The 16,597-nt window shown below is 58.8% G+C and overlaps 1 protein-coding gene across 2 annotated transcripts; it reads right to left on the reverse strand.

The window, feature by feature from the left end:
• Window positions 1-3,036: 3,036 nt before the first annotated feature.
• Window positions 3,037-12,670, reverse strand: DLK1 (delta like non-canonical Notch ligand 1). Of its 2 annotated transcripts, XM_082385846.1 has the most exons (6): window positions 12,444-12,670; window positions 11,175-11,238; window positions 10,538-10,668; window positions 7,463-7,604; window positions 5,274-5,553; window positions 3,037-5,048 (listed from the first exon to the last, which is right to left on the reverse strand). In XM_082385846.1, exons 1-6 carry the CDS (start codon window positions 12,508-12,510, stop codon window positions 4,806-4,808), a joined length of 927 nt encoding a protein of 308 aa, XP_082241972.1. In that variant the 5' UTR covers window positions 12,511-12,670; the 3' UTR covers window positions 3,037-4,805. The 2 variants fall into 2 exon arrangements, with proteins under 2 accessions (XP_082241972.1, XP_082241971.1); XM_082385845.1 differs by having other exon boundaries at window positions 3,043-5,553.
• Window positions 12,671-16,597: the final 3,927 nt, after the last annotated feature.

Genomic DNA, 16,597 nt, shown 5'->3' on the forward strand with positions numbered 1-16,597 from the left:
ATCCCTCCTGATGCACCAGCCTCACCCCTACGCCCCCCCCACCACTGAGCCTTCCCCATCCTTGGGTCCTCATGGCCGGCACCACCCCGCGCTGAGCCCACGCCCCACACACTGCAGCAGCCCAGCCCCTTCCCCCCAGGGCACCCCAGCGCCCCCTCACCCATGCTGACCCAGCCCATCAGCCACCGCTGCCCCGTGGGAGGGGGCAGGTCCCACAGGCTGGTTGGCTTCTCCTCCCAGGTCACCTGCCTGACCCTCGGCTTGACTAACAGCCACCCCAGTTATCCGTCATGGTTGTCTCCCTCCTGGTCACTCCGGGGCTCACTGTCTAAGAGTGCATTTATTAAAACGAAATTAGACTTGCTTTCCCAGCAAATGCTCTACTTGATCATGAGTTTTTAAAAAACATTTGCCTGTTTTGATTTGTTATTGTATTAAAGATTTTGTTTCTCTACTTAGGATGGTTAACTTGGTCAGGTTTTAGCACTGGGGTTCTCCTAGCTTTGAAAAAAGAATCGAAATATCTTTATCTTTTTTTTTTTTTTTTTTTTTTTGCTCTGGGACTGTGTCTAGCCTGGGCCTCCCCTGTTCCATCAAAGGGTCAAATGTTCTGCACCCCAAGTCAGGTAACAGAGCTGGGCCACTTTGGGGTCTTCTTCCAGCGTTATTCCTGCTGGCCATATTGAGGCATGGTGATCATTAATATAAAATTCTTTTCATAGAAGTTTCCATGTTGATAACCTCAGCTTTGCCATCCTATTTTTTTTTATAGTTTTTGGAACAGCATCCACCCCTGAGGTTGTATCGCCCTGGCCACCCCTCTGCGTGTTCCTGCACTGATGAGACACCCACTACCCACCTTCCCAGCTAAGTGGGGGGTGGCCAGACAGGAGACCGGAGCAGCATGGAGGGAAGAGGTGGGTCCAAGAGGGGAGGACTCTCAGGGGGCCTGGGGCCTGGAGGGGCAGCTGGGTAGACAGTGGCAGTGACCTGGCAGAGGACAGCCCCAGAGAGGACGTGGAAAAGAGACCCCACCCCAGGGCTGGCAGGCCAGCAAGGATAAAGGACTTGACTGAGGCTCCTTTGCCCTCGGTGGGGACTCTGGCTGACCCTTCTTGGGTGGACACTCCATGCGTGGTTTTACTGAGCTGAGTGGACATGCTTGTGGCCAGAAGAGAGGCAGGTCCCTCCGGTCATGAGCAGGGCCCAAGTCAGGAGTATACACAGGGTCCATATACCTGCTGTGCCAACGATGAAAAGATTCCAAGTCCCCCTAATTTAGTATCAAACCAAATCTGTTCTACTCCCTCACCTGGGCAATCCCACTTTCCCTAAATCCCGGAAGGCCAGAGGTCAGCATAGAATTCTCAGACGCCCTGCAGTTCTGGTCTGGAATCTGATACCTGGGGGTAGCTGATCCCCGGCTCTGCTTCGAGGGTCCTCAAGTGCTCCTATGTGGAACCCCTCACCCCTCACCCTCACGCCCCAGCTCCATCCCCACCACCCACTAACAGCCACCCACTGGAGACAGAGGAAAGAGGCCCTGCAGGCCCTGGAGGTGGGACCAATGGGCAGGAAATGCCTGTGCTCCCAGCCCCAGAGTGTGGTCTGGGAGGCCTGTGGCCTCCTCTGCTGCATGGGAAGGACTGGACCGGGTCAGAGCAATGCCCTCCAAAGTGTGGGCCCCTGACCCTTCTCGCCCAGGTCAAAGACCACCAGCAGGGAGGGACGTGTGTGTAGCCCGGCGCGTACAACAAACCAAAGCAACACATGAGGTAGCCCTTGGTTTTTGTTTATTTTTTCAATAAACAAAAATTTTTTTGCATGTCTGGTTGCAGAGACGGGAAAGCTAAAAAGAGCTCATCATCGACATGTTTGAAATTTTTTGGTCACAAGATCATAACGCCCGCTCCTCTCTCAGTTTGGGGACCGAATTGGTGATCATGTCTCCGACGGCTGTCTTTAAGCTTCCCCGTTATTGGCGTAAACTACACACTACTCCAAACACACCGAGGTGTGGATGGGCAGTCAAGGATCCCAACACTCTCAGCAGAATCTGGTTACCCCACAGAGGATGGAATGGACCATTTCTGCGTGACGTGAAGACCGTGGCGAGGCTGCTGACCCAGTTCTGATCTCGCGGGATGTGTGCGGTGGGCGCGTGGAATTTGGGTGGGGAGGCCTCATCAAGTGCCGGTAAGAGAGAATTTGTCACGTGGGCAAGTGAGATGGTCAGGCTGTAAGGGAGGCGTCTGGTCAGGACTCTCCGCTCCCACGTTAATCTACCTGCACTGTGCTAGGCTCCCTGGGGACCCCTGTGCGTCCGCACCGCTCCCAGGCGGCCCCGCATCCCGCGTGTCCTCAGCTCCCTGCGCACCGCCTTGCACTCAGCAGGTGCTTAGAAATGCTTCCTGATCAAATGGATGACGGACGAACGGATGAACCGATGAGGACTTGGCCAAGGATAGACAGAGGGGGGTCTTTTCCTTGTCGTCAGGGGACGTGGCTCTTCTCTACAGCACGGAGACCGAAAGCGTGAAGTAGAGAGTTTGATCATTGCGTCCCATGTTAGAATTGGGCGTTGGGGGGAAACTGAATATCAGAACCGTCAGCAGACTCGATCAGGGTCTCACGCGAGAGAGGCCGGGCGGGGTGCCAGACACCCGCCCAACCGTGCCAACAGTTCTTTTTTTTGTCTTTTTAAAATTTTATTCCTTAAAACAAACTCAAGATGAGATGAGATGGTGACTCCAATGACCTGGAAGGGGGGAAGGAGGAAGGGGTTGGGGTGAGGGTTATCGGAGACTGGGGGTGGGCGCCAGGGAGGGGAGGGCAGGGGGGTGGCAAAGGGAGCTGGGGATCGGGAGGGGGCCTGGCAGTGGTGACAAGGGTGGCGAGTGAGGGTGACAGGGTTTGGGGATTGAGGGTGAACTGAGGGGAGGAGGGTGGAGAAGGGTGGGGAGCTAAAAAGATAGGGGTTTGGAGTGATGGCAGGAGGGGGTCACCTGGGGGGGGGCGACGGGACTGTGGGGTGCAGGGGGGATCAGGGACAAGGTGACGAGGGTGGAGGGGGGCTTGGGGTCTGGGGATGATAAAGGGCCTGGAGTGATGGGGACAATGTCTTGGGTGAGACATCGGGAGCTTGGGGGAGATGAGGGTCGGGCTCTGAATCAGGATGACAAGGGACTTGGGACGGTAAACCGGTGGCCGAGGGAGATGAGGTCGGTGGTCATGTGATGGCGGTGACGCGTGTGGGTGAGTGTGGGTGATCTGAATGACCGAGATGACGTAGGTGATGATGGCTTAGCAAGGTAACACGGCAGGTAATAATACTCCATAAAGCTAAGAATATAGATTCCTATCCAAATAATTTAAGAAGCAAAATATTCCTGACTGGTACCCAAGGGCTGTTTAGCTGCCCAACTCCAAGAGCTGGAAAGCTAAACAGAGCTCTGTCCCATTTCCTTCTATTTTTTGCAAAAAAGATAGATGCTCTGTTTTTAAAAAAAAAGTCAAAATTTATCATTCAGAAGCTGGCTAGATCTTTGGGGATCTGAGGGTTATTAATTCAGCAACACAAATGAAATCCGTGCTGTGTAGGCCAGGTCTGGTACCACTGTGGCCACAGAACTAGAAAATGCCCCACAAGCGACAATTTCCACTAAACCCTGTGAAAACCTTGGTGAGGGTTGTGCTGCTGCTCAGATTCGCCAGGGGCACTTGTGGTTCAAGGTGCATTTAAATTCCCGGGGGACGCCTCTAACCTACAGGGTAGGAGGCAGGTATACAGTTGCTGGGCCTCTGGGGAGGTGGGTAGAGAGGCAGGTGGCGGAGGCACTGCCGAAGGGGCAGCCCCTGACCGCACGTTGTGACTCAAAGGGGGCGATCGTTTCCACATGGGCAGTGGGCCAGGAGGCTCCCCACTTTGAGAAACGCAGTTAAAACCCATTGCAATACGTCAAGTGTACATCCAGGATAGGCCAAAACCTTCGGATCCCAGGATGAGACTTAGTCTTCATCAGATCCTAATTTTTTAGGCTCAGGGACTGTTTTGGTTCATCACCCCCTCGTTCCTAATTCAGAGTTTGAGAGCAAGAGAGGGCCTTGGTGGTCACTGGGTTCAAGCCCCTGCCCGGAAAGGGGCTGAAAGGGCAGCCCGGGGTGAGAAGGGGACTCGCCAAGGATCACACAAGCGAGTTAGCGGCAGGGCTGGGATCAGGTCCCGGCCTCCGCCAGCAGCCAACCCGGGGCTCTCTCTGCCTGACACACGGCCGCTGCACTCTGCCGAATCTCAACTCAATCGGAAAGACTGAAGGGCTTGCGGTGTTGATGTGAGTGCGAGTCGGAAGTGGCGTGTGAGAATTAACGAACGAAAGAGATTTTAGCCCTTTTCACAGTGGCTGGTCGTGCGCAGCACTCGTAACGGTTTCACGAGGACCCTGTGGCCGAGACCCCTCGGAGAGGGACGTCGGCACAGAGCCCTGGTTCTGTTGCCATGTTTTTTTTTGGTCTTTTTGATTTTAGGTTTAGAGTTTAGAATAACATACTTATTTCTCTTACTCGTTTAAAGATGAAATTCTTATTATTATTATCATTATTTTTTTTTTTATCATGCATTAAGAATAGAGAGAGAGGATTCTGGCATTGCGTTTGTCACACTGCAACACAAAGGTAATAGAGGGAAGCATAGCGTTCACCAGATTTGACACAAAGGAGAGCAAACTCCACCACAAAGATGAGAACAGACCGCATATAGTGAGCTCTGCGGGACCCCGAGAACAGAGAGGGGCCGGTGGGAACGCTGCTTAGATCTCCTCGTCGCCAGCCTCCTTGCTGAAGGTGGTCATGTCGATCTTCTCGGGGAAGATGATGTTGACGGCCAGGTCCTCCCCGCTGTTGTAGTGAAGCAGCAGGTTCTTCTTCTTGCGCAGCATGTGGTTGTAACGCAGGTTGGACACCCAGGCCTCGCACTTGTTGAGGAAGACGATGCCCATGGTGCCCAGGACCACCAGACTGGTGAGCACGCCCAGGATGGTGAAGCAGATGGCCTGACCCTCGGAGAGGAGCGGGGTGCTCTTGTTGAGCTCCTTCATGGACACCTTCAGGATGCGGTGCTCGGGCTGCGGCACCGGCAGCTCGTGCACCCCGGGGGTCAGGCGGTAGGTCAGCCCGTAACCGCTGGGCAGACGGGTGACCTGCTGGGGGCCCGCCGCGCGCTTCCGGCCGCAGATGGGGCCCGTGAACTCGGGCTTGCACAGACACCCGAACCTCACCTGGGAGTGCTGCAGGCAGGTGCCCCCGTTGAGGCACGGCTCGTTGGCGCAGGTGGACACCGGGCGGCTGCAGGTCTTGTCCATGAAGCCGGCGGGGCAGCGGCAGCGGAAGTCGCCCCCGATGTCGGTGCAGATGCCCTGGTTCTCGCACGGGTTGGGCGTGCAGCTGTTGGTCACGATCTCGCAGAAATTGCCTGAGAAGCCAGGGGGGCACAGGCAGGAGGCATGGGAGGCCCGGCCCTCATCGTCCACGCAGCTGCCTCCGTGCTGGCAGGGTGAACTGCAACACAACAGGGGGACACGGTAAAGGGCCCTTGGGCACTGCGCTAGGACAGTGGCGCCGGGAATGGGGACGGACGCTCCGCTCCCCCTCGTGCCACGTGGCAAACCTCCTGGGGCCCAACAAGAGGGCAGGTGCTCAGAACGCACGAGGTGAGGGAGTGAGAGCCAGCCAGGGGGGCCCCAGGGAGCGCCGGGCACCGTGACCCCCGCCTGCGAGGGGCTCCGGGGCCATCCGAGGTGGGAGGCCCCCCCCCGAGTGGGGTGTGCGCCTCACCCCCATCATGCTGCCAGCCTGGAACACGCCTGACCTCCCGAGTCAGGATGCCCATCTCCTCTCCCACCTCTTAGGTCATCTCTCCGACCAGAGGCCTGACGGTTAGTCACTGCACAGGTGGGGAAACTGAGGCTGAGAGAGGCAAAGTTAGCGACACCCCAGGGCTGCAGCCAGCCCCTGCCCTCAGCTCCGTCCCCAAGCCACGGAGGCCGAGCAAAGCAGGGCACCCCTCAGTGTCTCCCACCTCCACCATCCCCAACCCCTCATTATTATTTTTATTTTTATGTTCAGCGGAGTGAGCCTGCGGGCTATTGTACAGGAAACCCTTGGGGACTCTCAGAGTGAAAGAAATACGCGCTCTGTCTGTACCGGCTGGAGCGGTGTCTGTGCCCGCCTGTTTAATAGTGGCCCATTCACCCAAGTGCAGCTTGCAGACCGAAGCTGTTTGCTCAAAGCAGAGCGCACAGAGCATTTAATGTAAGTGCTTTTAAACGAGCAGACCCTTTGTCATCTGATAAATGCCGAAACTCCAGGGAAGAAAGGGGCTCCGAGCACAAGAAATCAGCATTGCTGCTTCAGGGATGAGGGCGGCATAGGAGCCGGGGCTCTGAAGGAATTTCAAGGACCCTGGGCTCTATTTTGACAGACTGGCTCCAGTCTGTTAGAGAGAAAAGCAAAATATTTTAAAGGTCTCGCTCCGTATTTCCCCTTCCCACCAGGAAGCAGAAACGGAGTTCGGTGGTCACCCCTCTCCTCTGAGCCCGCCCAGGATACTGATCTTGAGATGCGGCAAGAATGCTGGTTCCTGGTCCTTGCGGCCCGGGGCTCTCTGCCCCACCCCTGGAAGGCATTTACGCTTTGGTTTCCTCACGGGACGGGGGCGCCCCTACCCGCAGCTACTGGCCCAGGCCTGGAGTCTACTTTGAATTCTCGCCTCTCTCGAGAGCTCTCCTGGTCTCCGTTTAAGCCCCCTCGGAGGGTGGGACTAGCTCCGTGCACTGAGCAGATAAGGGCCGGAAATGGCTGAGCTGATGGGAAGCCCGCTCAGAGGCACCAGAGAGGCCAGGGGCCGTTCCATCTGCTATGCGCACTGCCCAGAGCCCCAGAGCCCCCTCCCGACGAGGGGACCTGAGGGCCGAACTCCCCACCTCCCCCGGCCCCGTGCTGGCTGCAGCCCCCTCTCCCCACCTCCTAAGACATCCCAGAAAACCCAAAAGCAGAGCCCACCAGCTCCCCCAAACCCGCCCCTAAAACACGGTGAGCGGGTTTCACAAACAGCCTCGGGCGCTGCCGAACTCTGATCTCTTGTTATGTTGCCTTTAGAAAATTATGCAGCTCGAGCTCTGGTTCACAGTCCCAATCTACTCTCATTCACACACATCAGGACTTGGGAACGTCAGGGGAATATGAAATCGCCTTCAGGATTGTTTGAAAAAATTACGGAAATGACACAGTCCCCCATAAATACCCTGATCCAGGGCGGCCCCCCATGGGGTGCAGGATGAGCACTTACTTGGTCTTTTGTCAGGCGACAGGACCGACTGGGTTAGGCTGAAAGGGTCTTTAGGGGGTGTGAAACAGGAATCTAAAGCGGCATTTATCAGAGCACACATAGCCCGGAGAGAATACTTACCCATTCATCACGCAGGGCCCGTCCTTTTTCTGACAGTCCTTTCCTGAGAATCCAGGGGTGCAGGAGCACTCGTACTGGCCGTTATCGAGGTTCACACAGGTTCCGTTGTTGGCACAGGGGGTCGAGGTGCAAGCCCGAACGTCTGTGGGGAGAGACAACCAGGGAGATGAGGGGGACACAGACGCTGGAAGGAGAGCATCCTGGGTGGGGGGCAGAAAGAGACCCCTCCGTCTGGTCGAGGGGGACCCCGTGTGAGCTGCCGTAATGTCTCTGCTTGTGTCCACTGCCAAGGGTCACCCAGCGGGGTCCTGAGGAAGAGGGTGTAGCGACCCCCAGAACCCTGATATAAGTAAACAGCTCAGGGAGCTCAAGGGTCACAGAGACAGAAAGTCACGGCCACTCACTAATAGTCAACAGGCCAGCTGTGCCCTTTTGCTGGCACCAGGTCACCTCTTCGGTCCAGCCACATTGACCTTCACCGCAGACCCCTTCCCTCCCCCAAAAACCACGCCGAGCTGAGCTTCCCTAACGGCTGCCTCCCAGACCAGTTCCTTGTGATTGAAGGGGGTCCTTGCCGCTCGGGGGGCCAGTGCGGCCCAACCGCTAGCAGCGTCAGCTGCCCTTCACCCTCTTCCATCAGAGAGGAGCAGGGGGGAAATGAGATGGTAAAGCCCCCTGTCGGGATCAAGAGACCTGATTTAGCCCCAGCACCGCTTCCACCTCTCGGTGGTCTCTCTGAACTAAGGGGGTCCACGATAAAAAGGCTGCATCTTCTGAAGGCAACGAAATGAGAACTATTGCGTGCTCGCCTGTCAGCACGGGTTTCCATGAACACTGGTGCATTTCCACCACCGTTTTACACCTCCCGTCACGCACACTTCATTATTCTATTCGGGGCTCAGCAAGGCAGGGATGGGCTGAACAAAGGGGCCTGGGTCAGGGGCTCTCTGACAGTGGAGACCCCAGCCCCCAGGCCTGGCCAGGGAGAGACCCTTTCTGTGCCCATCTCCAGCCGGCTGCCGAGTTCAGCTCCCTGCACCCCCCACCGCCCCGACTCTGTGCCTCACTTTCGCCACTTAGAAAAGGGGGGGCTCTCCCTGGCCCATCTCTGAGAGCCCCTTCAGCTTTGGTTTTCTACCACCCGAGCTGCCGCATCAGCCAAACAGAAAGCCAGGGCCAACCAGAGACGCAGCGAGTGAAGGCAGCCTTGGGTGCGGGTCCCCGGGACTGAGGCCACACACGTGCAGATTTATTCCCTCTTTTCAAGAACCTCGCACCCTCATGGAGTAGAGATGGCAATCAATCAGTAAGGAAAAGCCTGCACGCCAAGCTGATGGCTTATCCAGAGCACACGAGGCGTTCCTTGGGAGCCCGGCTTGGTGCGAGGGAACATAAAGAGGATTTATCATTACGGGAAGGCGCCAGGCGTTAGCACGCAGCGCCTCCGTGGCAAGCTCCTAATTCCCTGCTCCGGGCTCTCCTGTCAATGGGAATCTTAAATTTAAGCTGAAGAGGTGGCGACCACCCTACTCCTCTCCCACGGTGTCAAGCCTCGTGGGCCGGGGATCAGCCCACCTTCTCCTCTCCTGGGCCTCCGACCCCAAAGTCGGGTGGATTAAGCCGCCAGCAGGAGAAAGCTGCCGGGGGTCTCTGCCTGCTGGGGCAGCAGCTGTGGCGAGGACAGCCTCAGAGACGGGTGAAAAGGGAGAGGGCCGGCGACTATCCCGAGGGCCGTTTCCTCTGGACCCAGCCGTCCCAAGCTTTTGTCAACCCAGTGGGGAAAGGGACCTTTTGTCTGGAGAACTCCATGGGGGGCGTCCTGGATTAGATATCAGAAAGGGTGGGCTCCAGGCTAAAAGCCCTGATCCCAAATGGTGGCTTTTCTGGGACCCCTTGGGTCCCCAAAACAGCTCAGAGGTACTTCAAGGGTGCAGAGCCCAAGCTCTGTGGGCCAGAGCGTGAGTCAGCTGTGGGGAAAAGCCTGCATCATATTGGCGGGGGAGACTTTAAAGACCCGAGACAACATGATGGGGGATTTTGAAAGCCCACTGCCTTGGCTACGCAGGGCAGGGGTGGTAACAACATGCTCTTAGGTTTTTCTTAAGGGAAGGGTGTTAGAAACAGCCTCAGGTGAGAATGAACCCATTTCTGGGGCGGAGGGAGGGGTTTTGTAGCTGGCTGTTCTCCCAACATCTTAGGTGTCCTGAGCAGACCCCTTTGCTTCCCGAAGCCTCAGTTTCCCTACTGGTACCACTCGTCTTTACTGACGTTGCTGTCGGGACCAAGGGACAGAGACCCCGCGGCAGCTGCCTACACTGCTGGGAGTTTTCTCGAGGACCTTAGCTTGCCTGGGCTTCAGGGCAGGTTTTGCCAAGTGAGAGTGGGCTCAGATGAACATTCTGCAGCCTGAAGATGCAGCGACAGCCAACTCTCAATTGCTCAGGGTAATGGAGGGCAAAGATTGCATAAATTAATAAAATCAACAGATTAACACCAATCTGCACTTTAGCTACTTCTCATCCTTTCCCGACCCCCCAGCTCCCCCTACACTTGACCTCTTCCAGCACAGCCCACGGCCCTGTCCCAGTGGCCCTGACTCAGCTCCCGCTGCCCCCAGCACTCAGCACCCAGCACCCCTCCCCACGTCTGTCTGCTTGCTTGTTGCAGCATCCTGAACAGCCTGGCGGGTGAATTTCATGGAGTCTTGGCTCTGCGACCCCTTGAGTCCTTTCCCCTCTCAGAGCTTCAGTGCCCCGAACAGATTTCTCGAGTCTGTGGTCCCCACCCTCTCAGCTTCGTGTGGCGTGTTTGTGACTCTTTATTCAACTGGCAGCCCCCCTGCCCCAGTGCCTTCCCTGGCGCTGGGTGCTGGCAACGCAGAGGGGAGCAAAATTAAGTCCCTACCTGTGAGGAGGCTCCCAGCACCAGCAGGAAGTGTATAAACAGATCATTACCATACAGCGCGCTGGGTGTGTTGGGCTAAGGCAAGAGGGGGAGGGGCGACAGCCACGGGGCTGGGAGGAGGGGGCAGGGGGCAGGGGGCAGGGGGCCGGGGTGGGCGGGGCAGGTGCCAACCTAGGTCGCAGAGGTGTCCATCCCAGCCGTCCTTGCAAATGCACTGCCAGGGCTCCACACAGAGTCCATTAACACAGCCGGGAAAGGTCACGCATTGGTCACACAGGGGACCCTGCCAGCCAGGCTGGCACCTGCGGGGGTTGGGGGAGAAAGGTGGGGACGTATGAGGGGGGGCAGGGATGGAGAAGGGGCTCCGGTTGCTTCCTGTGGCACCAAGAGCCCTTGCGGGTCTCTGCCCAGTGCCAGGCCAGTGGGTCCCAGGAAACCAATACCAGTCACCTGAACGGAAAAGCTTAAACAGGAGATCAGCTGGGGAGCAGGCAGAGGGGTCCCTGAGAGCCAGAGGAAGAGCTGCGTTTTGCCGCAGTGGCCTGCAGTGGTCTCACCTGCAAGAGGCTCTCCCGCCACCCACCCCTCTGAGAAAGCCGTCCTGTCCCCGCCACCGCCCCCAGCATCCCCCGCCTCCCGGTCCTCTTCTCTCCCTCACCCCCCGTCACTGGTTTCCTGCGGGGGCGAGGAAGCTGTTTGCCGCAGTCCAGGGGCCGAGCCCTCCCCATTTTTTCTGCCTGACGCCATGTCTCCCCAGAATCCCGCCCTGGCCCTCCAACACGCTGCCTCTGGGGAACCGCTCGGTTACCTGCAGACATTGTCGTCCTCGCACAGTCCATTTCGGGGGTGGCAGGCCGGGAAGCATTCAGCTCCTGGGGCACAAGAAAGGTTACACCATTCACCCCACGAGGCCCTACAGGCTGTGGCAGAGGCCACGACGGCCTCCCAGGAGGCAGCCTCCGACCCTCTGTGGCCCTACCCACTGGGCACACAGTAGGCACTTCATCCCAACCCACTTAGGAGAGAAATCTCTGCATGTCCCTGGCTATGGAGTGACCACAGCCCACTGCCTAGCTCCTAGGACCAGGTCAGACACCCAGTGTCCCTCAAAGAAATGACAGACGCCAAATCCTAAAGGCAGGAATGGGGAGACAGTGAACGGAAAGATGTTGACCCCTGGGCACTCGGCCAAACCCTCACTTTTGCAAAGTGAGCTAAAGGCGAGGGGGGGCGGGGCCAGATTTTGAGGTATTCCGCTCTGGGGAAGCCCAGACAGGTTCACCTGGAGGGCTCACAGGTAAGGAGTCTGGAGTTTTTAAAGGTTAATCCCAGTTAAGCCAGGCACCCAGCTCAAACTCCCAATTTTCCCCACACCAGACTCTTCAAATTACAAAGACGAACAAGGGTTTTGCGGAAAAGACCGTAATTCTGACACTATTTAGAGATTCTGACACTTTAATAGGCACATACTGTGTGCAGTGATTGTAACTCTCGCCAGCTTTTCAGACAGCCACCCCCCGTCACCACTGGTACAGTGGGCTGGGGGACCCTGCGGGAAGGGGGCAACTCTCTCGCTGTCAGAGACATATGGCCGCCACAGACAGGAGTGTCGCAGCCCCTCACCTAGACAAACGCCACGCAGGAGGGGCTCGGGCTGGGCTTCCAGCTGGGAATTTGAGGCGACGACGGCAAAGTTACCCCCCCCCACAGGCCTGTTCCCGAACGCACACGCAGGGACCCCCCAAAGTTGAACCCCAGAGCATTTTCACAGAGAGCTCTCCAGCATCACCTCGTTTCTCCATACCTCCTCTCTGCACACCGACACCCTGCGAGCGCCACTTCTGCGGGGCGGGAAGGGGCCAGGGTCCCACAGTTCCTCCGCCCCCGGGGACCCCAGGGCCGGGCTTGGCATGCGAGGGTGGCGGGGAGGACCAGGCAGGCGCGGCGCGGGGCTTAGGGTTAGGCGGGACGGGCGGGAGTCGGGGCGCATGGGACGGGGCGCGCGGGGCACGGGCGGCCGGGGGGGCGTCGCAGGCTTCCCCAGAGGGGGCGCGAGCCGGGCCGCCGGGGGGCTCACCATGGGCACTGCGGCCGAAGGCCAGCAGGAGCAAGAGGACGGGCAGGAGGGCTGCGGTCGCGGTCATCGCGGGGCGGCCGGGGTCGCGGTCCCGGGAGCGGCGCGGGCGCGGGTCCGGCTCCGGGCGCCGCGCTGGGCTTCTGGTTGCGGACGCGGAAGGGGGCGCGGGCGCGCGGCGAGGGGAAAGCCAGGGCTGCACCGGGCTGCGCGCTGCGCTCTCCGCTGCCGCCGCCGAGCTGCCGCCGCCGCCGCCGCGCGCGCCGCCCTTTTCGTACCGCCGCCCCCCCGCGGCCCCCGCCCCCCGCCCCCGCCTTCGCGCGCACGGGGCCGGCGCCGGCCAGTCCCGGTGACCCCCGCCCCTCGCGGGGCCGCCCCCCACCACTGCGGCGTCCCGGAAACCGGCTCGCGCACGCGGGGCACTCTTGGCTAGACGGGCACAGGTACCCCGCGCGCCTTTGGCACACGTTCCCCCCACAGGACGGCACACGGGCGCGCACACACGGGCCCGCTTAGGACAAGTCGCATGAGCCAAACCCGGGCTGGGCCGCAGACCCCAGGAAGACGCGAGGATACGCTCGGAATACAGAAACACGCACAGAAACACCAAAACGCTTATCGCCAAGGTCCCCAGCACGCATGCCATGGCTCACGCACCCAGAAAAACCCAAACGCACACTCTAGAGACGGGGAAAACGCACACTATCGCACACGCACCGGGAAAAACACTTATGAGAAGCCTTAGGCAGCCACACTCTTAGCCATAAAGACGCAGGGAAATGCAGACACACTCGTAGCAGCACACAAGGCAACCCCGACACACCCTACGGCACGAACACACACTGCAACACACGCGCACGTCCTAGAAATAGTCGGGAGCGCCACAGGCTCAGTCATAGGCACGCCGAGAGGCTGAGGACATACAGTTATGAAACCCTGGGCATCCGTCAACATGTGCCCCGCCGTCCACACAGAGGCACGTGCACAGCCACGTGCACACCTGAACATGCGAATACCCTTGTAAACATACAGACACCCGGGCACATGTTCAATCACATACACCCACACACACGCAGTCAGGCCCTAGGCCTGCGGGAAGGCTCTCACACATCTGATATTCACACACACACATACCCAGTCCCCGAAACTCACAGATCTCGGGCTCTTGGTTACACGCTTATCCAAACACGCATATACGGTCACCCAGCGCACACGGGCGCGCACACACACACACACACACACACACACAGGCCCCAACACATCCATCTTTGCCCGCAGTGACACGTGGGCAAGCTCACAAGTGTGCTCACACTGACGAGCACAGTTGCACACCCGGCACTCAGCACATATTCCAGAACCACGGGGAGGCTTCTGGCCCCGGGTCTCAGGAAAGTGCGGCTGGGGGATGGTGACCCTGCCAGAGACCCTCCCCCTCCAAAAAACTCCTGGTAGAAGCCCCCAGCCTGAACTTAGAGCCCCACAGTCTGCTGGGCTGTCTCCCCTCACCCCTGTCCCTATCAGGGAGGTTCAGGGAAATGGGGAAGGACCTGGTAGGCGGTGGCAGGTGGCAGAAAGGGATCAAAGGTGCTTAACCTCTGGGGAGGGTACCAGGACGTCCTGATGGCAGAAGGATCTTTTGTGTATGCTTCATTTGCATTGATTAGTTTGCATACAGATGCCACGGAGTGGGAGTGGGCCCCCACCCATTTCTTGGCCTACCCGTCCCACAGTGCTGGGGTGGGGGGTGATCTCTGCCACTATGAACCTGGGCTGGGAGGCCTTGGCCTTTGGGCCATCTCGCAGGGCCCTGGCAGGTTTGAGGACAGACTCGCTGTCCTTGGGATGGGTTTGGGAAGTCAGGCTGGGGGGAGCCCGCACTTCCCACCCTGCTGGCCCTGAGGCCCTAAGTCTGCAACCCAGAAGCAGGACCTGCTCTGGGTGGACTCTTGGAGGCTGGAGGGAAGCCTCCCGACCCCTTTGTGGACAGCGCCTCTTCCCTGTCCTTATCTGACGAAGACCCAGAAGGGGGGTCTGGGTGCATTGGGAACGGCTTTGGTGACAGGCTGGAGGGCAGTGGTCACGCAGTAGCCGCCCCCGACCAGCTCCCCACCCCACGCGCCTGCCTTTCCGTTACCCCATTCTCTTCCACAAACTCTTTCCTCAAGTGGAGAAACTGAGTCCAGAGATGGAAGGCCTTTTGCCCAAGTCCTCTGGGCTACGGTGGGAGTGGCTGGAGGTCCAACTGTCCACTGCACGGAGATCGCACAGCTTCTCTGACCCCCCTCCCTCCGAGGACCCTGACCTCAGCCTCCAAAATTATCCTAGGCAGCGGGCAGATAGGGAGGGCTGCGTTCCCAGCCAGACGCTAAGGAGGAGTGGGGGATATCAGGACCGAGCGGCCTGAGGTGAGGGCCCACCCCCGTCCTCCAGACCAAGTCACGAGGTGCCCCGTGGGGACTGCACGGAGCACCAAGGACCCCCCCTCCCCCTGCAGCCACGGAGTGTGCCCCATCTAGACCCCTCCCTTCCCTACCTGGGTCCCTTCCCACCGCTGCCCTCCCCAGTTTTGGAAAGGGAGGGAGGCCTCGGGAGGGCAGTCTCCCTCAAGGGCTTCCAAGCCTAAATGTCACGAGCTTAGGCTGAAAGGGCACTACCTTGGCCAGTTGGTACCTTCTCGTTAATCCCAGCTCCATCCCCTGCCTGCTGAGCACCGGTCACTTCCACTCAGAGCCCAGTTTCCTTGTCTATAAACAGGGATGCCACACCTGTCCCCAAAAGGAACTCGGGTTTTCCTAAGTAGAAAACCACAGTACTTACAAGGCCTGGCCCCTTCCTGCCCTTCCTCCAAGAGCTGCCAGCGGGCCTCCGCCCCAGGTGGCCAGAGAGAGCTGGCGGCGAGAGGCAGGGTCCTAAGGATGGAGCCCTCTACCAGAGCCCCCTGCAGGGCCGCTGCAGGGAGAGGGGTTCCTGCCTGCCGGTATCTATAAGCCTAGAGCTTTCTGTTGGTTTGCTCTAGTCTCAATAAAGCGTTCGTAAATTCAGGAGACCTGAGATTTCTTTTCAGCAAGCAGACACTGAGAAAGGGTAGCTGAGAAGCCATGGGGAGGGAGGTTGGTGACTATCACAGGCTTCAAGGCTGCACAAAAAGAACGAAAATGCCAGTCGGGTCCCTTGGGGAGAAGTCGACTCCGTCTGCTGTTTGCAAGCAGGCCCTGGGGGCTGAGGAGCACAGGGCGGCCCCTCTGCTATCTGTGCATCCCTCCCCTCCCCCACTCCCTCCCCTCCCCCCTCCCCTCCCCCACTCCCTCCCCTCCCCCCTCCCCTCCCCTCACTCCCCTCCTCTCTGAAGTACAGGCCTCTGAGATCACAGAAGAGGCAAATAGCCCCCTCCCTCGGGGAAATGCTTGACCCACCGGTCATCACAGCCTGGCGTGGCAGGCGGTCTACACAGGTAGCAGGGATTAGACCTGCCAACCGAGCTGAACTCTATCCTTCTGCTAAGCCGAGTTGGCTCTGCCTGCTACTCCCCCCCTCCCCAGAAAGCCAGTGGTCCTCTGGTAAGCAGGAACAGAGGCTGGGCTTCAGTCTCCCAGGGGCAGCAAGGAAGCTGGTGATGGGTGAAAGTTTTCTAAGCGAAGCAAAGAGATGTTATCTCCAGCCCTTTTCCACGCCCCCTCCTCCTCTCCCCCTCCCCCCTCTCCTCCTCTCCCCCTCCTCCTCTCCTCCTCTCCCCCTCCCCCCTCTCCAAACACTAACATGGCCCCCAGACTGCACCAGACCACTTTGCCCTTGATTAAAGACAGAGTCACTGATCAGGGAAGCCCAGCAGGGTCCAGCTGGAGGGGCCTCAGAGACCAGCTAATCCTGGGCGTGCACAGCAGGGGCAAGGCAGCCGGGGCCTCTAGCTCTGCACCCCGACTGGCCCAGTCCTAGTGGGGCATTGTACAGCGGGGGAAACTGAGGCCCGATGAAGACTCACAGGAGCCTTTGTTCCCTCTTCCCCTCTGCCCCCCCCCCCCAAATGCTGTGCATTCTCCATCCTCCCTCCAGGAAAGGACACAGCTGCCTGGCCCTGCCTGAGATGAAGCTCTTCCCAAAGGGACGGCTCCTGTAACTAGGCAAGCCCAGTGCCCAAAATTCAGGGCACCTGGTTAGAG

Source organism: Balaenoptera borealis (genome assembly GCF_965194805.1).
Source record: "Balaenoptera borealis genome assembly, chromosome: 3".
NCBI lineage: Eukaryota > Metazoa > Chordata > Mammalia > Artiodactyla > Balaenopteridae > Balaenoptera > Balaenoptera borealis.

Bases quoted from the DNA above. Each gene is read 5' to 3' on its own strand.
- DLK1 (XM_082385845.1), bottom strand. From the start codon at position 12,510: ATGACCGCGACCGCAGCCCTCCTGCCCGTCCTCTTGCTCCTGCTGGCC. The intron at 11,239-12,443 runs GTGAGCCCCCCG...CTTGTGCCCCAG, and splicing joins CTTCGGCCGCAGTGCCCATG to GAGCTGAATGCTTCCCGGCC. The intron at 7,605-10,537 runs GTTGGCACCTGC...CTCTCCCCACAG, and splicing joins TGGACACCTCTGCGACCTAG to ACGTTCGGGCTTGCACCTCG.